We start from the raw sequence: 22,371 nt of genomic DNA on the forward strand, positions 1-22,371 counted from the left end.
TACTATTACCATCAGACTGGCAGGCCTGCAGCTGTCTGGATCACTCTTTCTCCCTTGTTAAGTATAGATATCAGTCTTGTTTGCTATTCTTCACTTCTTTTGTGTTCTCCTTTTATTTTGCACGATTAATCTGTTTTTACTTGATTAGTGGTCAAATTTAGAGGGAATCCTGCTATGCTGTTTGTCATTAAATGAGATATCACCAGTGGATTCCTTCCCACTCCCTACCAGATATTTTTCCACCCCGTATCCCACATCTCGTAGTTTTCTCCAAGCATTCCTTCTCTCCTCTGGATCCACCCTTACTGGCAGGCTTGTCAGGTTCTAACAATGAGCCCCAAATTGCACAGCACAGCCTCTTCCTGCTATTGGAACAAATTTCCAGGTCACTCTCTTTTTCTTCTGCTCTGAATGCAATTTTCTTTCTCCTCTGTCTCGGTCCTGGAATCTCTGTCGCGTCTGCTGTCTCCACCGTTTTTCCTGTGGGGTATTTGCTTTTTGGTTTTGCCTTGCTACCACATCTTCCATTTCTCTCCTTAATTCTCCAACACATCAGATATGTTTTTCCATTTCATTTCTCCTCTATTAGTTGGTTTTTCTTTTCACACTCACTTGCTTTGATGAGTTACCTTTGTCTGCATGTCTGCCTTTTTTTTACTGCTTATGCTCAGCAGGTGTCTGCAGTTCCTCCCTGTTCCCCCTTCCCACCATGTCCCTGGAGCTGCAGCAGCCTGAGCAGGAGCTCCAGCTGGTGGGAGGACCCTGCTCTGCCAGAGCAACCTGGCTGCAGCAGGCAAGTGAATCTGGCACAGTGCTGGCCCAGTTACGGCTCGCTGAGGGGGTGATGCAGAGTGCCCTCCTAACCCTTGGGGATGAGCCTCCAGCAAGGACTTGACTAACCTGCTGTGTGTTGTGGATCTGGGTTTCTGCCTTCTGGCCTCTTTGGAAGCAGGGTAGCACGAGCACACGTAGCAAAGAAAATCCCTCAAAAATAAGGGAGGTGAGGGTGAGGGAGACAAGGCCAGAGTGACGTGATCTGGTGTGTACAGCCTGAAGTTCCCAAAGTGTCTGGAGAGAGGCTTTTGTAAATGGATAATCTTCTGCTTCCATCTCGAATGCTGCCTGTGTGACCTGAAATCTGGGAGAGAAGCTGTTTGCAGCCAGCCAAGTGTGTCGCTCTGACTGCAGTCTGGACTGCTGAACCAGAGATGATCATGTCACACGCCTGCACGAAGGTGTCCTTCCTGCACCAACCACTCCTGCAGCTGGCAAAGCCCTACAGGTCATTAACTCTACACCTACCATTCAGGAATCAACCCGGCTGTTGTGCTCTTGGCCGCAGCAGCCTGGGCTGCACCAGGCTCCGGTTTGGGAGAACTTAAGCTCCTTCCTCCGTTGATTATCCCGGAGAACAACACACCATTTCCATTGTAGCTTTAGCGAGAGTCTGGCTGATGCTTCTCAACGTGGAGATCCAACCAGACGGAGGTGGGTGTGAGTCTCTGCACTCCTCCTTTCCGTTGTTCCCTCCACTAGTCCTTGTCTTCTGCTTTCTCTTTGCTTCTTGCAGAGCCAGGTGCGCCTCTCTTTCTCCTTGTTGCTCTGTCTTGGTGCAAAAAGCAGGCATGCGCTAATGTAACTTGCTGAAGGCACAAAGATGGAAGCTATCATCAGTGCAGAGGATTATCAGACTATCAGATGGGAAGGTCTGGAGGAACTAAGCAATGAAAAAGGAATGAAGTTCAATGAAAGGTTATGACCTTGGGGATTAGTAACGATAATTTCTTCTGCATGTGATGTGAGATGCTGGTGCAGTTTCTCAGTGTTGCACCTTTTCTGGTGCCAGTCTTCCAGATCAGCTTAGGCTCACCATACAGCTGGGTCGGGGAAAGGGGGATTTCAGCCTCTCCAGGTGCTAAGTTTCTCAGTTTTTATGACAGAGTTAGAAATTCTCAAAATCCTGGCTTTCTGGGGAACCAAAATATCTTTTTGATCATGTCTGATTTATACAGTAAGTTTATATTCTCTTATTCACTGAATTTATGACTATGAATTAATTTTTTTGAAATACTGAAAAAATGAATTGTAAGGTTTTTGTGGCAAAAACATCAACATTATTCAACTTGCAAAATGTAAAAGATAATAAAAAGACCAAATGAATTCAGTGAAATTAAACACATGCACTTGGCCCTGCAATTTTCCAGTAATGTATTGACATACATCGTTAGCAAATTCACCTACCTTATTACACTTGGGAAGTGAAAAGACGATTTCCAGATCCTCCCATCCTTTTCTGTTTAATCCTGAAAAGCCAGCATTTTTGCATGTGATCAGATAAAACCACTGAATGTAAATTGGCTCTCTAATGTTGTTTAACCTTTCTCCCTTTCTCTCGAGGTTGGACCCTAAAGCGCTATCAACCACATGTCATTGCTTCACACCTTCTCTATGACTCTGTGACAAAAAATGACAAGTTGATTGCACTGGCAACCACAAAACATACAAGAAATGCTCCTACACCACCTCTGTCTATACTGAGAGAAAAAAACCAAGGCTTTCATGGCCACTAAAAGTGGAGACAGATGACACTACTCGGAGCCTGAAGAACCATTAAATACTGTAATATCAGTTTGCGATTTTCAGCAAATGGAGACGGGCAGATAGGCCATGCCCCAGCACGCATGCTTTGCTGAGCTCAGGCTGATGTGCTGCCTCCTTCCACAGTTGATATCAACATTAAGTGACTCATCTTGTGCAAACTTTTGTCTGTTATTTAATGCAGATTACATCATTCTGGCAGTAAAGGCCAATTACCCCATCACTGTCAGTGTTGCCCTCTTCCCCTTCAGCCGGAAGAAATACCTTCCATCCTGGAATCCAAAGTCCCTAGAAGCCCCTCAAGCTACCAGGAAACAACTCGCAACATTTCTGTAGCCAGCAGGCATGAAATGACCCCTCTGAAATCCCTGCTGTTACATGATGCTGTAGCTTTACTTTAAAACATCACCTGGAAAAAGCATACTATGAGATTAAAGGGAAGGTAGAAGCACGACCCAGAAGCTTGCAAGCACCGTGGTGGTGCGCTGGAGCACGGATGCTTTGATGGCAGACTTTCACCCTGGTGTGTTTAATTGCTGGACTTTGCCTGCCAGCCGGGGTGGGCAGCACACATGACGGCGGTTTCCTGCCAGGACGAGAATTCTTTATCAGCTGCATAAGAGCCAGCAGCTTCTCTGGCATGAGCCCTGACACCCACCTCCACAGCCTGGCAACATCACCCCAGCAATGTGTGATGCCCTGGGGTCCTCCACAGACATGCCAGAAGTCTCAGACCACTCTGGACCTGCTAAAGCATCCTCATTTGTTCCTGTGGCCTATAGGGTAACCTTATGGAATAACAGTGCTTGTTCCAAATCCACACAAATCCTAGGTGGGGAACAGGCAGCAGAGCCATGGCTGGAGCAAGACACCTGCAGAGACTAAACGCCTGGAGAAGCCCATTCTTCAGTGCTTCTGCATGGCAGCAGGTGCAGCAGGGCCAGCTCAAGGCCCAGGCGGGCTGGTAGGACGCTGGAAAGGGTCAGGAGGTTTGGGGGCTTTAACGCACGCAGCACAACAGGAGTCCAAGCCAAGACCAGTGCAAGTGTTTGTGACTGTCGACATGCAGCATGCTGTGGCAGAAGACCACTGCAGTTCTGTGAGCTCTGTCTCTGGTAGGGACCTGAAAACTGCCCCTTCTCAGGGAGCTTTCAAGGCTGTCTCATAGGCACATGCTCCTGAAGAGAGAAAGTGCAGGTGATAGGAAAGCCCTGGTCCTGCTCATCCTCAGAATGTCCCTTGCCATCTGAAGCCATTTTGTTTTATCTCCGTGATACAGAGCCCACAGGAGTTGATCAGCTCCGGCAACCTGCCCCAGACTGCCTGGAGCCTGAGAGAGCAACTTGGCAAAGCCGGGTGACTTCTCCACCCCCAGCAGGCAGTTGGAATTACAGTCAGATTTGGTGACTTGACACCACATGCCATGCTCCACAACTGCGTCCCAGGGCTGCCCTCCTAATGTGTGGTGCAGCGGCGCCATGCAGCTCTGTGGAGCAAAGAAAGCCAGAAGAAAAAACCCTCCTGAGTGCTCCAGGCTTTGCTGGAGACTTCCCTGGGAAGACTTTGCCTTGACCTGAAGTGGCCACAGAGTCCCAAGCAGAGGCTGCCCAGGCTGGGGGTCCCAGATGGAGCAGCAGGGCTGTGGGCAGGCGCTGGTGCAAGCTGCCAGGCGTCGGGCTGAGCACGCTGCTGGTCGCTCTGCAGGGACTAAGGCACAGAAAGGACATTGTCAGAGCGGAGGATTGTTCTGGGAGAACAGGCCTCACAAAGGGGGATTGTTTTGCTGTGAAATGAGGCCGTGTTTTAGCTCCAGCCGGGGTTGGGCTTTGCCTGCCCGTCCAAGCTGCAGGCTGGTGGGGGATGCTGCCTGTTCCCCAGTAGCTACCGTTCTCCCCAGTGTGTCTGGCATCTTCTCTGCTTCTGAGCTTCTCCACCCGCACAGTCAGCAGCACAGTGCGTGCCCTGGGACCCACGGTGGGTAGGGAGGAAAAGGAAATTGAAGGATAAGAGAACTTGTGGCAGGTCCTGCTGTGGGCTCCTGCACCTGCCTGGCAGGTCCAAGGGCCGTGGGTGCAGGGGAGAGCAGCAATGGGGCAGCTCCCACGGTGAGACGCTGCAGTGTTTCTCCCAGATAGCCGGGAGCAACCGTTCACCCTTGAAGGGACAGATATAACCAGGAGGGAAACAGAGATATGCCGTAAACTGCTCTGAGATAATGGGAAGAGAACGTAGTGGCCTGCTTTCTCCAAATGCTCACATCTCCAAAAAGTGGTGTTGATGGTGAACATCACAAGCCTCGGTGGGTACCTTCATGCCTACACTGTGCATGGGGACAAGCATCTTTCACTTAAGCTCCAGCAAGACAGAGCAGGGAGCGCAGGACACAAAGCAGAAGAGGAGAGGGAGTTGTGTGCTCAGAATGTGGGTTAGAGCATTCCTATGAATCCCTTTTTTTTTTTTTTTTATTCCCTATGTGAGTGAATACAAACGGTTAAGAGCGATGGTGGGCGCACCCACAGAGGCTTCATGTAAGTCGTTCCTGACTCAGCAGCTGCTGCGGGGCTTTGGCAGCCCAGGGCTGCAGGTCCTGCTGCCCAGCTCCTCCTGCCCGCAGACCCGTGCTGCCCCACTCCCTGGCCAGGCCCAAGCTCTGCGCTGTGGGGCCACACACGATGTGTGCTCCCCCAGAGCCCCATGCTATCGAATCACAACCTGGTGCGTTGTTCCGCTGACTGGAGCAAAACAGGCTGCGTTACAATGATGATGATGACTGTGGCTGTTTCTATCGCTGCGATGCCCATGGGAACCTAAATATATGAAAACGAGACAGCCAAAATTATGGCTCCTCGGCCCCGCAGAATACATTTCTCAGGGGGGATACAAACCCGTCCTGTATTAGCTACTGCCATTAGCTCTTTAGGCAGTGCTTTGAAATCCTGCCACACTGCTGCAGCAGAGCAGGAGACAAGAGCCATCCCTCCCATCCCGCACAGCAGGACCCTGACTTCAGTACTGCATCAGTACCAAAAATAAACTCCACGTAAACATCCACCGCACACTTCAAAGCGCAGTTCCTGCAGGAGCAGCACACCTCCACGCTGCATGCCAGGGCAGGCAGAGCCCAGGACTAGCACAGGGCAATGGGCGACAGACGGGTCCCACCAAGGCCACCTGGCAATGGGCATAGAAGGGGGATGTCTGGGTTCAGGAGAGGGACGTCCTGGGAAACGCTGCAGCTTCAAAACAACACCCACAGACAGCAATGACGCCTCTTTGGCCAAAAGCACGGCCAGCAAACACTCAATGAAAAAAATAATGCAGAAGTACCCTGGGGCACAGTCTTTACTCAGAGGAAAGGAGCCACCATGCCAGGCAGGACCTTAGCACCACTGCTGATTCCGTGCAGAAACTGCTTGGACACGACAGTAGCAACAGGAGAAGCCTTGCGGCAAGCGGGTAAATCAGTGACAGAATGTGAGCAGCACTGACAAGATAGCTGCTGCAGGAACCACAGCTCTCAATCCCCTGACTCTGGAAAATACGCGTCTCGGTCAGAAAAATACATGCAGTAATTTCCTTTCCTTAAAACACACACACACAAACAAAACAAAACAAAACAAAAGACAAAAGCTTCTCGTTCAGAGGAGCCAGCCAGCACGCTTTGCATTACTCTGACGTGCTTCTTCATGTACAGGGTTACCCCTGAGCAAATTGCAGGCAGTTTTCATTAATTTCTAAGTGCAGGTTTCCACCAAGGCAATGTTCATGGATCCAGGCAGACAGCTACAGCACCATAATAAATAAACTGTGGAGTCACATCAGCCTGAACTATTCTTATGGCATATATTACAAATACATGCCACGTCTTGAGTGTCTACTTTTACTACCACAGAATCTATGTGAGGTACAAAGTGGTAACATTTTATTTCTAAGTCAGATGAAGATTTATTGCAGTTGGTTGGAAGGAGGAGCTCCATGGGATTTTTCCAAAGCTCCTGCATATTCATTTGTAGGCACCAGCTGTCATGTAGACATGCTGTGGCTCTCTTGGGGCCACCAAGCTCATGGGGGGAGCCCAGAGGAAAGCTGAGAGCCAACCTGGGGTTTCTGCTTCCACCAGTCAGCCATTTTCTCTCCGTTTGTGCCTTTGACTTTTAAGCAGTTTCTGAGCTTTTCAGTGGCCGGTTCGGAGGCACATTCTGCTGCTGTTTCCATGTTTGTCTGTCCTCTGTGAGCTGCAGGTGAATCTGCTTCGGGAGCGATGCAGATGCAAAACTTGGCTTACTGCCTTTTGGCAGCACATACCCCATTGTGTTGCTTCTTAGCATAAAAAAGTGCTCAGGCTCCCTCAACCCAACCACCAGAAGACTTCTCCTTTGGTCCCAGATGTTTCTGTCAGAAAGGTCCCATCCTAGCAGGAGGATGGAAACCAGCCCCCCAGCCCACGCCGAGACCCTGCCTTCCTGCCTTAGCTGCAGTACGGAGAACTGCAGAGGTTCCTTTCCCTCAGCTGTCCTCCTGATCTTTTTGGTCATGTCTCTCCTCACACCTTATGTACTTCACTTCCACTGTAAAGCCTTAATGACACCCACTTAAAAGATCTGTAGGTTAAAACAAACAAACAAAGTGTTACATTTCTCTTTTTTAAACAAAAGATGGCACCTGTGTGCACATCTCCACTTGGGGATGGGACGAGAGAGCAAACACGCGGCAGATGTTCGTCGTGCTGATCAGTGGATGCAGAGAGCTACAGGGAAGTGGTGGCACCACGCCGAGCTTCACAGCTTCCAGAGGCAAGGTGGCCCAGGGCAGGCTGCGAGCACCACCCAGCATGGCTGGGTGCACGTATGGGCTGCAGATAGCTGGGCAGGAAGGAAAGGCAATAAATACCTCGCTCCTGCATTTGGGAGGAAACCAGATGAAGGATTCCTGTCATGAGAGTGAAACGCTTTCCACTCTAACAGTAACTCAGGAAGATGTTAAACAACAGTTGCATACGGCAAATGTTAAAAACTCAGCAGTCTGGGTATCCTGCATCTCAAAATTAAAAAAAAAAAATATTAAATCTGTTTTTAAAAATGCAAACAATTAATGCTGACATTCAGTAAGACAAGGAAGCCTGGAGAAGTTCCAGAGGCAAGCAAGCTGATGTTATGCCAGCATTTTAAAAAAGTAAACAGGATGGCCTTGTAAACAGGTGTGTCTATTCGACAGTCATCCCATGCAAAATAATGACCAAAGAATATGCGATCGTATTGATAAAGACTTAAAGCAGAGAAATACAAATACCAATCATTAGGGATTACAGACAATAAACCTGTCAAACTAACATGATCGTTTTTGTGGCACTGTATACTCTTAAATATCGGAGAGCAAGCTGGCTGGTACGGCGGCGTGTGCGATCAAGGAACAAGAGCACTGGCGACCTGGCCAAGTGCGAGGCAGCAGAGGAGATGCTCCCCTGGGAATCGGCACCGAGGATGTGTTTCTAGCAGGGAATGCTAAATAGTGTAAAGCTGATGTCCTGGAAGGAAATGAAGTCATGACGGGTAAAGCATACTCTCCTGGGAGCCGGGGGCACGTCAGCGATCGGGAATCCTTGGGATCCCTGGGGCAGCAGGGCCACATGGCGAAAGGTGTCCGTGCTCTGCACTAGAGCCTGACTGGTATCGAGGGGGGCCTTGGGGGGCCAGAAGAAACCAGTGGCCATGCTCTCCATCACACTCCCACCCAAGCTAGGGCTCAGACAGGCTGGCAGCACCTGCTGTGCAGGGGCTGAGCATCCTCCCTGCCGAAATTATCCTGCTAGTAAGAGACAAGTTCAAAAAGGAATTGGACAAGGGCACAAAAAAAAACCCTGAGGGGTCAGCGTGGCAGCACATCCCCTGCTTGCGGGGAGAGTGCGCTTCCCTGATTGCCTGCTTGGTCCCTGCCGCAGCGGGGCACAGACCGAGCCTTTGCCCTGACCCAGCAGGGCTGTGCTTTTATTCTGACACAGTGCACCAGGAATGGTGAATCCCTGTTGGACTTGTAAACCACAGTGACAAGCAGTAGACCATGAATTTCCACTGTGACTTTAGGGGTAAAAGGCCTGTTCCTGTTCCCTGTTTAAACATTCAAGCACTGGCAGTGACTGGATAAGAGGTTAAAGTTGCTCTGCATTTGAAATTCCCATTCCCACAATTAGAATAGCGCGTCCTAGTCTAGTGTCCCAAAGGACACAGATGCATAAGAAGGTTTGGACGTGAGCCAGGAAGTGGAAAATGGAAAATATGCCTTAAAGCAAAAGGGACTTTCATCGGTTCAGTTTATTGTAAGAAAGAATCAGGAAAGCTTGATCATCACATCCGACTCCTCTCTTTGGGACTTACCTACTCAGGGACTCACTCCCTGGCTGAGAAGGTCCAACGACTTGAAGGGAATAAAAGAAACGCAGCCTCAATATAAGGGGCAATAATAAAATTAACCTTTAGAACAACATACCAGCCACTATAGCAGACATATCTGTTCAAGATCAACTGTTTTCCTAACAACAGTGCTCTAATTTACACAAGAACTAATTCAGGGCAGCCTGTGTCATGCAGGAAGTTACGCTGGTGAGCCTAGCCGGCCTCCCCAGCTCTATAATCTACGGAAAAAAACTCTGCCTGTATTTCCCTTCCTCCTGTCCAAGTGTGTGAAAGGTCTGGCCTGCCCCACTGGAGGCGTTTTCCGGAGAGGCAGGTTAGCGCGGGTAGCAGGCAGCCACGCTCTGCCTGTGTCCCAGGCTGCCCGAATCGCCCCGGCCAGCCGCTGGCCCCGGCGCTCCTGCGCTAGGACATTTTAGGTTTATAAGGAAGCCAGTCGTGGGGGACAAAGTGAAGCAGTATCCCGGAGCTGAGCCTCCATGGATGACAAGTGCCAGGGATCTGACACACATTCCACTGACAGTTTTCTGCCTTCCTTCTCAACCAAAGCAGGGACATGAGGTAGAGCAGGGAAGAGCCATCCTCATGGTGCTCAGCCCATCACAGGCCACAGCCCTGCAGGCTCCGACTCCCCTGCCATCGAGCTCCAGGCATTGCACAAAAACCCCACACCGGAGCCTGCAGCGTGCCCCTGCCTTCACACCAGCTCCCCACTGCTGTCAGTGGCTCCCAAGAGAGCCAGGAGCTCTACGTTCATTAGGAGCAAAAAAGCGATCCCATCAGCCTGGCTGGGCTGGTGCCATTGCAGACAGGTCGCTGGGCTAACTGGTAGCGGAGCAGCTTTGCGTATCGTATAAGCAGCTTGTGTTTCCAGCTCAACTTCCTACGTCCCAGCTCAGTGCTTTTCGAGGGCCTGCACATCGAAATGGGTCCGTAAGTGCCCTAAGTCACAGCTTTGTGGAAGGTTTTGTTTTGGGAGAACAACCCACAGCCTCCACAAATAAGCTGGATCTGATTAGCTCAGAGGCAAGCAGTGCAGGAGCAGCTGCAGGCTGTATCTGCTGAGTGGAGATTTCCTCACCCGTAAGATTGCTGACAGATGCTATTGAGTAAAATACAGTGCTGGCTTTCACCACACGTCAAAAGGGAAGTCCAGGCAAGAGCAGCGAGAGGCGCGATGGTTGTCTTTAGGATGGTGCTGTATGTACTGACATGCTCTGTGGGCATGTGTCCCCACCCTTTATTCTCAGAGGAATCCTTCATTAGGCAGATTATATGTTACAGCTCAAGGGCAGAAAGTAGAACAGGGATGGCTTCACAATGCCCAGTTCCAAAGAGAAATGGGCCAGACCTCACAGCCTGGCCAATTCAGAAGTGCCACAGTCCCGAGCAGATTGAAATACCTCTCTGAAGTGACGAATTAATCCTGAAGTCGCTAAGAGACTTTACAGGAAATACAGAAGCAGAGAACTATGGAAGTGAAATCAGATCCAGCTGGGATTTGCAGCAGCATCAGAATACAAGAGCTCTGTGCTTCTGTTCCTGAAACGCTGCCTTCTTGCTGTGGGCCTTGTAATAGTCTTTCCTAGTATTTTGCTTTCTGGGGAATAGTCATAATGGGTTTACAATGAACAAAATGTTTACTGCTTATGTTTGTACCCTGCTGACTCACTTTATAGCAGCTCTTTACGCATAAGCCTGTAGCTCCAGCACTCGGCCTCCAACACGTTCTGTGTATTTTAGACTGGAGCTGCTCTGTAGCCTTGCCCAAAGGGAAATGAGAGTTCTTATGACCCGAGAGATAGACATCAGTGTCTCACAGTTTGCATAACAAGGTCTTTATTCAACAAGAGGGAGTAAAGAAAGAAGTGAACAAGCAGAAACAAGGAACAGAGTGCTCTGTGCACCTCTTTGGGTTCTGTATCAGGAAAGGGTAGGTGTCCTCCAGGCCAGACCTGAAGATGGGATCAATACCAGAAGCAAAGTCCTCTGCTCTGACTGAACAGAGAAGTACTTGTGTCCAGGAGACATGGCCACCAGCAGCTCCACATAAGCCACCCAGCCCTAAATAAAACCCAGGGAAGGCCCTCATAACCCCTGTCTCCCTGGATATGGTGTGTGGATATGTGAAGGGACTTGGAAGTCCTAGAAGGAATCCAGATGTGGTGGCTGCAGCAGGAACAATGCTGGTAACTGCTGATCCTTGGGTCTGGTTTATCTCAGCTCATCTCTGATATGGATGCATTGAGGCAGATTTGATGTTTGTTTTTATGCCACTTGGCATTTTTCCTGGAGAGAGAAAAAAGAAAAAGCAGTGCAACATCAGCTATATGTGAGGACATTTGCTCAGGAGCATGCAAGACTCACAGCAACCCTGTCTGGGCTTTTTCTGTTCCACTCCAGGTACCACACTAGGCTTACCTGCTACAGCATCTTCCAGCTTCTGACCTAACACAATCAATCTCTCCTACAAATTGGCATTTTTCTGTTGAGGAATCTCCTTGACAGTTCCCTTGTCCCCCAGCTATCCCCTCAAATTCCTGTTCCATTTTAAACAAGCCTTTCTCTTTGTCAGGATGCTCCTACAGGAGTGTGGGACTTGGTTTAGTCTCACAGAAGTTGCTGGCAGCAGCGCTCTCAGAAGTACTCGGACTGATCTCCACTTCCACTTCAGAAAGGCAAATACAAGAGCATCTGTCCTCTTCCATGTAGAATTATTTATAGTCAAGGTGTATTTTTAAACTATTGAGCCTCTCTCAGATGTCTTAATTTCTCTTAACCACATGCACCTCTTGGGCATTATTACTCTTTGTTGATACCAATCATACATGGGAGTGTGTTCAAAGACATTGTACTAGCAGCTTACAATAAGTGTACAGTGCTAGACAAAACTAAAATGATGAGAAAAATAAACAAAAAGACAGCGATTAAAGAGCAGCACAGAAGAATGTTCAAAGAATACTCCCTCAGAAAGTGGAATGCGTGTTCAAATTGGAACAGAAAAAAAGGACAACTGCTGACAACTAAAACTGTAGTGCAGCAGGATAAGAAAAGATTTGATGAGCAAATGGCTAAAAGAATAAAGATTATTAAACTTTCCCAAACATATCCAAAGCGGGTCATTGCCTGCAACGGATTGGCAGGCAATCTGATATCACTTCAGTGCTAATAATCAGTAGACAAATACTGTTAGACATGACTCCAAAAGGAAGAGCGAACAGGACCATATGGTTCACCCACATCTGGAATACTGTGAGCGGTTCTGGTGTTTCCAGTCTTGAAAACAAACAGAAAAGGTGCAGGTAAGAGTGACAAGGGTGGTCCAAGATATATTATAATTTTCACACAGAGACATATTAAACAGAATAGGACTCAGCTGGGGGGAAAAAAAAGATGAACAAAGGGAGGAGGACATGACAGACTTCAAAAGATGAAAACTATTATGGAGAAAGTAACTGAGGAAAGATTATTCACTGTTTCTCACAACATGGGTAAAAAGGAAACATGCAATAAAATGATCAGGCAAAAAATGTAAACATAAAAAGGAATTTTTTTTAAGCAAAGCATGCAATAAAGCTATAGGTGTTGCCATAAGTGTTGTAGAAGTCAAAATTGTAATTCAAAAAGGAACTGCAGAAATTGATGGCTGCTATACCCACTGGTCTCAAACCAAACTCTGGCTTAAAATCCCTAAACAACAACTGCTGTCAGGATATACTTTGTTCTTATATTCTTTCAGCCTCGGCTATGGGCACTATCAAATCCCGAACAGTGGGACTGACCTTTGGCAAAACACAGTATAGCTGCTCTTAGCAAAAGGGAACTTCCCGGTAACACAGGCTGGACAAGTGCTCTTGTTACCAGCGCATTCTGCTTGACGTACAGAAGCGACTGTCTTCCCATCCTGGAGACAGTGTTTGTGGGTATGCAGCCAGAAATCACAGGGGCCTTCTTTCTTTCCAAATCACAGTGGAAATTACTTTCTAACTCTTACATAAATACATTATTAACTTAGGATTAATATTGTTGCTCAAGTTCATTTCTGAACAACAGTCATTATACAGGCAAGAAAACACCAATTAGGACATCCGATATCCAAAATCTCAGTTAACATGAACATAAGAATGACAATACAGGGTTAGGCCTGTAGGTCCCCCATGCCAAACCCATTCCTGACAGTAGAGGACATTTAAGGAGGAATACCAGAACAGTGATACCTCTGCAGAATACCCTCTCAGCTTCTAACATATTGTGGCTGAGGAACTTGGAGTCAGACCTTCACGATTAGCTGTTGACTGATTTTTCATCCAGAAATTTAACTACTTGCCTACATTTCCATCTCATATAAACTTTATCTACCCATCACACATTTGGCTATGTGCTCTACAGTGTAATTATTTGGTAGTCAGAAAATTATCTCCCTTCTGTTCTGAATCTACAAGCCAGTATTTTTATTGGTGCACCTTCATCGATCCTTCCATATCATTGGAAATACTGAACAATCTTTTCCCATTCACTTGCTATACACAATTTGGGATTTTATAGCCTTCCATACTTTCTTCTCCCTACCCTAAAAGCTATCCCCAGTAGCAAAGAAGAGATCAGAACTGCACATAATATTGCAGGTGTAGGTGCCCAATGGATTTATACAATGGTCTAATGATATCCTCTGTTTCTCTGTTCCCCTTCTAGTAATTCCTAACATTTGATTTGCATTTTTGCCCCAACTGAACATCCAATTAACGTATTTACAGAACTGTTATATCATGTATCTATTTCCCAAATACAAATAACTACGTTAGAGTCCAGGTGCCGGACGTGTAAAGTCAAATTGCTATGCCTATTTTTTTCACTTCATATATTTAATACAAATGTAATCTACTATTACTAAGTGAAGTCACTTGGTATATGAAATCCTTCTGTCACTCTTTACAGGCAGCTTTTTTTTTTTCTTACCTTAAATAACTAATTATCATCAAACTTTTCCACTTTATTGCCTACCCACAACTTAATTTTGACAGCAAAACCCCCAGCATAGATCCCTGCAAAAGTACACTGTGACCTCCCTCCATATTGATTCCTATGTTCACTAAGTCTATTATTAAAATGGTATTGCAATGTGAGTTAAGAAGCTGAATGGCTGGGATCCATTTCAACCTCTGAACCAATTTTAAGCAGGTATTACTCCACTGTTACAACCTGACTCATGTTATTAAGGTCAGAAAGGTATCTCTTACTTGGTTATATCTAAAAGGTGACTGAGTAAGAATCTCTGCATCCGTGTTTGTCTTTCTTGCTCCCTGCATTTCAATTGCTGTCAGATATGCAACTTATTTACCTGGCTGTCCTGCTTGTGCCATTTGCACTCCTGCCAGCATTGGCTGCTGCTGAGCTGGTGCACCTGACATTGGGACCTGCTGCATGCCTGAAGCGCCTGCAATGATGGCAGCAGCTCCTGGTTGACCTGACTGGACAGATCCTCCAGAGCCAGGGGGTCTCCGGTTCGATAGTCCTTTCCCAAAGGCTACAGCTGCTACCAGTGCATTGGTATCTGCAGGGTTGAAAGTCTGCTTGTTCTGTCGTAAACCTGTAGAAAAAGAAGTGATTTTGGAGGATTTTAGCAATCAAGTCTAAAAAGTAGCATAGCTGGTCCTGAATTTACTTTTCTGCTATTTTGGGGCATGTAGTAGAGATCAGCTTCTAACAATCTGTCCTACAAGAGTCTAAGCAGGGTCAAAGAAGCTGCAAAATCCAGGGACAGTGGTGATCCAAGAGCTTGTCCGCTAAGAGCAGGGCATACACTGCTTAGGGAACGATGATAGAGGGAGCCTACTCCTCCATGGCCATGAGAATGTTCCCACTAAACGCTCTTCCATGCTGACTCCTATGGCAGGTAACAAGCACTGTGTTTTAGATAAACAATAGCAACATCCCCTTTTGGAGACTCATGAGCAGCATGGTATCTGCAAGTTTTTATACCACACTCTTGCCCAGTTATACTATCAGTCCTGGAAATCAGACAGAACCCATGCTTGGGTCCTTGCTTACACTATGTGTATGTCAAAGATGACAAAAAACCCTGTTGAGAGTTGTGCATAGCACTCCCAGAAATAGTGAACAGCTGATGGCAGAGACCAATAAAATAAGGATGTCCAGCATCAGAGTCAGAACCAGAAAAGGTTGACCATGAGTCTCAAGCAGCCATCATCTAGAGGACATCACAGAAAAGCCTGCCAAAAACCATGTTGTAGACTCAGTCTGAACATAGCCATGGGGTTTCCCATTCACTGCCACTGCATTTACACAGCTATTTTTCTTAATCCAAGTTGATTGTGATGTTTTCTTGTTAAATACTTAACACCTCCTCAAAGGGGGATATGGCAAAGGGTTGGAATGACTTTTCTGCCATGCATAGGTCACACAAACAGGATGCATCGCACCCACAGGACCCCGTTTCAAATTAAGGGGCTCCAGGACAGCCCATACTGCATCTTCTGGAATGCTTTCATCTATGCTGCTCATCTGCATTTCTCATGCTTCAGGCTCTCTGATTTATCTGTTTTGCCACTGCTCTCTCAAGAGTGCTGCTTGGATGCTGTAGTCCATTTCCACCTTGGTGACATACCTCCGCTTTCAGATTCACGCTCCTCCTTACTGATTTTCTCCAGCAGATTTGAGCACATTTTGTTCAGACTTTGGATCTGTTTCTGCGCAAAATGAAAAACATCAGAAACCACCAGGATACCTCCAACTTGGTACAAGTCAGCAAGGTCTACACCCAGGGTCTACGTAACCAAACATAAGCCTATTGGTAGCAGAGCCTACAAAGCCCAGTGCTAATGCATGCAGGAGGGCACTATGGGGATGGGATAGTCTTTGCCTTTCTCTGACTGGTCTGATGGCACCTCCTGTGAACAGCCAGTGGGCTGGATACCCTTGATTTGTGAAATTGTGGAGGAAACCAAGCCTCAGCTAGGGTCAGTTGGAGAAACCTCAGACAGAAAAGGACACAGCAAAATGAAAACTGTCAGATGGAAGGGTGAAGAAAGCAGAGGTAAAGGGCATCTCGTGCTCTATGACTAAGAGGCAGAAGAATCAAACTCTTCTTCACCTACCTGTGCCACATCAGGGCTAATACGAGCTGCATCTGTGATCAGCTGCTTCTCCTGCTCCTCCACCTCAGGGTCAGGCTTAGTTCGAAGATGGTCAGGCACTACCTCATGGCTGAACACGGGCACGCGCCCCTCTGTCTGCCGCTGCAACAGTTGGATAAGCCACACTCAGAGCCTCCTCCTCCAGCCCAGCACTCAGACAGCTCAAGACCAGAGCTGGAACAAGACTAGTAGCATGCTGTGGGGACACCTTGATCTGGGGAGCATTAGGAAGTTTCAACAATTTGTCTAGGAATTTGCACTGTGCCTGTTTAGTCAGAGCAACCCATGGGGGTCTGCAGTGCAACCCCATCAGCACGGCCATGATCAGCTGAAACGTTTTCTTACTCAAGCAGAGAGTAAATATTGCCAGCGCACTCTGGAGGTTCTGTAACACACCCCATGTTGGTTGGATGACAAACAGTGCAAACCTAGATGCAGATGTCTGACAGGAACGGCACAGCTATGGCACAGAAAACTAGGAGCTCGCATGGAGACCTCCCAGTTACACAAGACACTATCTTTCAGGCCCAACATCATGAAAATAACATATTTATGAACAGGAACACCTCCTATAAAGTGTAGCCAGTGTAAGTGTTTGTAGGTGAGAGCCCCCTCAGCAAAGCAGCTCCCAGGCAGAACTACTCATCACCTTTTCTTTCTCTACACCCAGAGCTGAAGAATGCCAAGCACAAGGAATGCCAAGCTGGAGCAGACACACAAGCACTTTCTGATGCGCCAGGACTAACACTCAGAGGGAATTTCCTTACCATGATCTCCTCATCGCGGTCTGGAGACAGCACTAGGGGTATGATAACCTGGTTTCGTAATAGTGGGGTCTTCTCATGCTTTAGCACTTTATTCAAGGTGTTTAGCTGCCCTGAGAGCAATGCAAAGCTGTCCAGAACTGAAGGCCTGGGAAAGCAAATAAAGAGGACAGAACATGGAAAGGGATGCCACAGATGGCTTTTATCTCTTCTTCACTCAAATGGCTGAGAAGTGAGGAAATAACACTATTACCCCTCAAATCAGTCTACTCCAGACAGTAAGCAGTAAAACACAGGGCTGAACATGCGGATGTAAACAAATCCCCGTCCCTACTGCAAATAGCTCAAATGCTGCAAACAGCTCAGGGACATTACAAGCAGTACCACTGAAAATGGCAGTTGTTTGGGATTTCAGTAACATACACAGAAGCAATGCTTTCCTTATCACTAATTCTCCCAGTGCAATTCTAAAGCGAGGTCTGAGAAACAATTTAACTCCTAAGCAGTACATCCAGGAGAGACAATATTTATAGCTTGGCTATCCAGACTAAGCAATAATGAAGCAAAATAACTGATAATCTTGTCAAGAAGGTCCCCTTCAGCTTGCTCTCTCTGGGGAATTCATCACCTCTCCTGCCTTCTGCAACATTAACTATAAATGCTAACTGCCTGTGAAGCTTTGCTGCACTGGCAGACACGGTCTAAGATTAAGCTGTAGCTATAACTTCTTTATGCTCCATCAGGAAGAAAATGCCACCTTGCAAGTCTCTCAAACTGTCTAGTAAAACATGCAGAACTAGCAAAACACAGGAGCTCAGTTTATACCAGAGCCAGAAAAAGCCAGAAAGGTCAAGAAATGCAAAAAGAACCATTGCTCATTTTATAGTGTATGTGGGTCTCTAAGGTATTTTGTCCAAGAAGCTTCCAGTCACTGCAGATGCAAGTCTAGTTCTCATAATGAGTCTAGATTAAAAGGTGTTAACATGACTCCATTAGCATGAAACCAATGGATTTCAACTGGTTTTCTAGTGGAAGACATGTAGTGGTTCCTGCAGCAGAAATGTGAAAAGCAAATTTAAACCTACTGACAATAGGCTAACGATTTTTAATTATACTTTGTGGTCCTTTGAGCCGTGTCTGGAACAGCTTCAGCAGTGATCAACAGTGCACCCAGCTCTGAGAGACACCTTACCATGTGAGTCGGTCATACTCATTCTCCAGCTTGTAGATAAAACTGACCAAGGAGTTCTTCAAGTCGGCCACCTGACTGATGAGCGCCTCCAGGGTCAGCTCCAGCTGCTTCTCCTCTCTCTAAAAAAAGGCAAGAAAGACAAGGGATGAGGACAAAGCTTAACACCTTCTCATGGTGGTGTGGATCCACATGCTTACATCCATAGTCCAATCTTTCCTACAGAGAGCCTCCTTTACAAGGGAAGCAAACAGAGACTCTGGAGATTAAAATCCTATGGTTTCACACCGACTCCTTCCCCTTGGGCCAGAACACTCCGGCAAGAGACTTGTGCCTGAGAAAACCCTTGGCTAGCGATCCTCTTGAAGATTTAGATGAATGCAGTGAAGACATGATCACTTACATCTGCTTTTTACCACATCAGGCAAAGTCATCAAATTTAGCTCATGCCACCTTTGTGAGCCATTTAAGCTAACCCAGCTCAAAGTAGATTAGTATTCCCTCAACCTTTTCTGACAGTGGATGTAGGCACAGTGATGTCTTAATCCAAAACAGCCCTTTGCAAAATGAGTATCAGGTCTATGGCCAAAAGACTCTAGTTTCTGCCCTTCACCTCATTCTTTACTTTCTTCCTGCACAAGTGCCACTTCCAGCTGCTAAGGAAACTGGCAGCTCCTATTCTACTTGTGCCTTACCGGCTGCGGGAGACCCTGCCCTGACAGAGACCGGACATACTGACACACACACATCACCTCCTGCCTTTTGCTCTGGATTACATTGTTGAAATAACCTTTTCCACCGACATCCCCGGGTGAGGGAGGATGGTGACAGACAAAGTGTCAGGACAGGGGCTCTATTGCCAAAGACACCACGGCATATCCTTGACTCTTGCAAAAACCCTCTAGAATCTTATCGACTCTAACTTATTCATACTACAGCATTGCGCAAAATATAATTATAGTCCCAGCCCTAATGAACTGCTCATGTAAGTCAAGAACTGTACAACAATAATCCATGAGGAGGGTGGGACAAAACAATCAAATAATAGAAAGGGAATGCCGATTGGGAAAGCAGATAGAGTGAATCAGGCTGTTGGCACGCTTGTTATTGGGTTTGTTGTTCTGTTTAAATACAGTGGACCAGTATAAGCTTCACTGGAGAAATTATCAGTTATCTTCCATGTTCACGAGAACACAAAATTATTCTATTTTATTTACAGTCTGACAAGACTATAAAGGCTTTTTGTAGTAATCACCGATCAGACTTCGCTTCACTTAACCACCTTAGAAGAAATGGCTGAGCCAACTTTGTTAAAATTTGATCCCCAGTCCATGGAGTGGATTCATGGAGCGGATTCATAGAGCAACTGCTAGCTGTTCCACCTTGAGATAAAACCACTCTCCTCCATCTTGTGATGGGACTAGTCAGTTCCTGTGCAATTAAGAAATGACTCTACAACTGTTTGTGTGCACTGTGTTTGTGCAAGAAGATTAACTAATGCCTGTTTTACAAGTTGGGCTGGTAGCCAGTGTTTTACTGCAGGGGTGCCAGGCATATGCACCTACGACAATTCACCTGACGCGTTGCCTGTGCTTATCCAAGAAGCCCGCAAGAGGATGAATGAAATCCTATTGCACATGCATCGCTCTTGTGGCAGAAGTGTACTCCAAGCCTTCTTTTGTAGGTTCTCTCCAAAGCCATTAAGAGCTGGAAGCAGATGTAAGCACTGCAAAGCATGCATGCAATAAGACCAACCGGTGTTTCCAAGGAATGCTGTGCTTCTTGCAGGCGTATGCTATATTCAAGCAGTGCTTTAAGGAGTTTGTTAGCAATACTAAATTGCCCCAAGGTAGTAAAGATAGGGTTTATGGGAGAGGTTGCTGAAAGACCTCCTGATACGGAGCAACTGCGAGGTAAAGGTGAAATTCAGAGTAGGTAAATGTAAAGCAATGCACATGGCAAAACAAGGAGGAAAAAAAAACCCAAACCAATCCTGACTTTCTGTACACAATGACATTCTCTGAGCTGATAATGTTATCACTCAGAAACAAGATCTTGGGATTATCTGAGGATAACCCATGAAAACATCTGCCCAAGGGTCAAGAAGCAGTCAAGGAAATAAAAGTGACAACAGGATTTATTAGGAAAGCAACAGAAAACTAAGCATTATTATGTCATTGTATAAATGCATGCCTCATTTGCATCTCGAATACTACGTGTCACTCTTGTCCTTCCAACTAAAAAGGGAGATAGTAGGAATATGTACAAATAAAGGCAACAAGGATGATAAAGAATATTCTTCAGTTCCATAGATGCAGCAGTTAAAACCAGAAAAGAGATCAGTATGTGTGAGTGGCTGAAATGAGGAGAGACAGTATAACAAACCCTATAGATGAGGAATTGCAGGACAACCCATTTTTACTTTCTTTTCTGGTAGGAAAACCAAAAGACTTGCATGAAGCCAACAAGTAATGGTTTCAAACAAACCAAAGGAGGTGGATCTTTACAGCCCATTAACCTCTGCAACTCTTTTCCATTGAATGTTATGGATGCTAAAAATTCACAGCACTTCAAAAAGTAACTAGATCCTTCTTCCATCGATGGGAATTCATTCAAGGCTATTAAAGACAAAGGATGTGTGTGCAATAGTTTATACAGAATGACATCAGTAGCTTATTTTGCTCTCAAAATTTCTTTTAGGCATCAGCTTATTAGCTAGTGGCAAAGCCAGGCTGCTGGGCAGATGGCCCTTTGGTCCGATGACTCTTACCAAGGGCTGCAGCAAGGGCTGAGAGAGAGGTGTACTCAGGTACTCGGACACAAGCCCACCCTACAGCCGTGCAGCAAGAAGAGGTTGTTCCACAGAAAAGCACCGCACCAGCTGCTCCAGGGCCAGCTCAGTCTCCCACCCGGGCTCGTTCAGCCCGGGGTGGGTTTGACCCCTGGGGAGGTCCCTTGGCCGAGGACGAACAGGAATCATCACGCAGCCGAGCGGGGGAATCGCAGGCCGGGCCACCGCCTCAGCCCGAGCCCCGCGGACCTCGGGGCGTCCGTGACAGGAGGCACCGAAACGCGGGGCCCGACCCCGCAGGCCGCACTGGCCTCCTGCCCGCGGGCAAGGCCCCGGCAGCGGCCCGGGCGGGCCTCCAGCGCCGCGCCTCCCCTCCCCGCCCGGCCCGGCCCGGCCCGGCCCGGCCCGGCCCGGCCCGCCGCGTCCCCGAGCCGACCGGCGCCCCGGTCCCTCTGGACGGGCCGCGGCCGCGCTCAGCCCCGGCCCGGCCCCACAGCCTCTCACCTGCATGGCGGCGCCTCCCCGTTGCCACGGGAGAGCGGCGCTTCCGGGTCAGCAGCGCGCCGCGAGGGCGGGGCGGGAGGGGGCACGCGCGAGGGCGGAGGTCAGAGGGCGCGGGGCGGGGCCGCGCCGGACATGGCGGCCGCCGAGAGGCCCGACTCGGAGGTGGGACCGGGCTGGGGGAAGCCGGTGCCGGGCTGGGGGTAGGGCTGGGCCGGGAAAGGGGGAGCTAGGGGCGGAAGCGAGGTGACGGGCAGCCGCGGGGCGGGGGACAGGGCCGCGGTGGGGAACAGGGAGGCTGGCCTGGCCGGACCGGGCCTGTGGGGCTGAAGCAGCCCCGGGAGGGTGCTGGCCGGGGTGCCCGCTTGGGGTGCCCGCCGAGCCCCGGGTTGACCTGGGCCGCTGTGTTCTCGCCACAGGTGGAGGAGGCAGGGCATGTCTTCCTCCTGATGAAGAAGGACTATCGCATCTCCCGCAATGTGCGCCTCGCCTGGGTCCTTAGCCGACTCCATCAGGTCATCTGGGCTGTGCCCGAGCCGGAGCTGGTGAGTTGGTGCCCCAGGGCTGGATGGTGTCACCGCAGCCTGATGTGGCAAGCTGGCTCTGCACTGCTCATGAGCAGCTGGACCCTGCCGAAGATTTTAACCCAGTTCCTTTCTCTGAGCCTCCTTTTGGCTTGGCTTGATGTTCTCTCACTTACCTTTTACTTGTTCTCATAGCTAAAGTCAGAAAATGAACTTGATGTTCTCAGCATCCTGCCTAACGGGTGGCAGCCAGACGAGCCTGTCCAGCCCAGGCCCTATCTCCTCGTGCCCTCTACGCGGGTCACCTTCCTGGCCCGCCAGTACCGATTTGTGATTGAACTTGATCTGAGCCCTTCCACAGGGATTGTGGTAAGTGCAGAAACTGCCTCTTTGGGGTGTTCTGCGTTAAAAGGCTGAACTTGTTTCTATTTGCTGAGAAGGCT

The 22,371-nt window shown here is 48.1% G+C and overlaps 2 protein-coding genes across 2 annotated transcripts in view; one reads left to right on the forward strand and one right to left on the reverse strand.

Annotated features, from left to right (window-relative positions):
- Positions 1-10,833: 10,833 nt before the first annotated feature.
- MED8 (mediator complex subunit 8) lies at positions 10,834-21,437 on the reverse strand. The gene is made up of 7 exons (XM_082483887.1): positions 21,408-21,437; positions 18,116-18,234; positions 16,927-17,071; positions 16,121-16,261; positions 15,631-15,712; positions 14,344-14,592; positions 10,834-11,294 (listed from the first exon to the last, which is right to left on the reverse strand). The coding sequence occupies exons 1-7, from the start codon at positions 21,411-21,413 to the stop codon at positions 11,230-11,232; spliced, it is 807 nt and encodes a 268-aa protein (XP_082340013.1). The 5' UTR covers positions 21,414-21,437; the 3' UTR covers positions 10,834-11,229.
- A 102-nt stretch (positions 21,438-21,539) lies between these two features.
- The window catches only part of SZT2 (SZT2 subunit of KICSTOR complex), a gene marked incomplete at its 5' end in the record, with an annotated part of 61,752 nt that continues 60,920 nt past the window's right edge, over positions 21,540-22,371 (forward strand). The window contains 3 exons of the mRNA XM_082484059.1: positions 21,540-21,569; positions 21,824-21,949; positions 22,124-22,297. Coding sequence (XP_082340185.1) covers positions 21,540-21,569; positions 21,824-21,949; positions 22,124-22,297 — 330 coding nt within the window. The remainder of the gene's footprint in view (positions 21,570-21,823; positions 21,950-22,123; positions 22,298-22,371) is intronic.

Source organism: Vanellus vanellus (genome assembly GCF_965231255.1).
Source record: "Vanellus vanellus genome assembly, chromosome: 5".
In the NCBI taxonomy this organism is placed as follows: Eukaryota; Metazoa; Chordata; class Aves; order Charadriiformes; family Charadriidae; genus Vanellus; species Vanellus vanellus.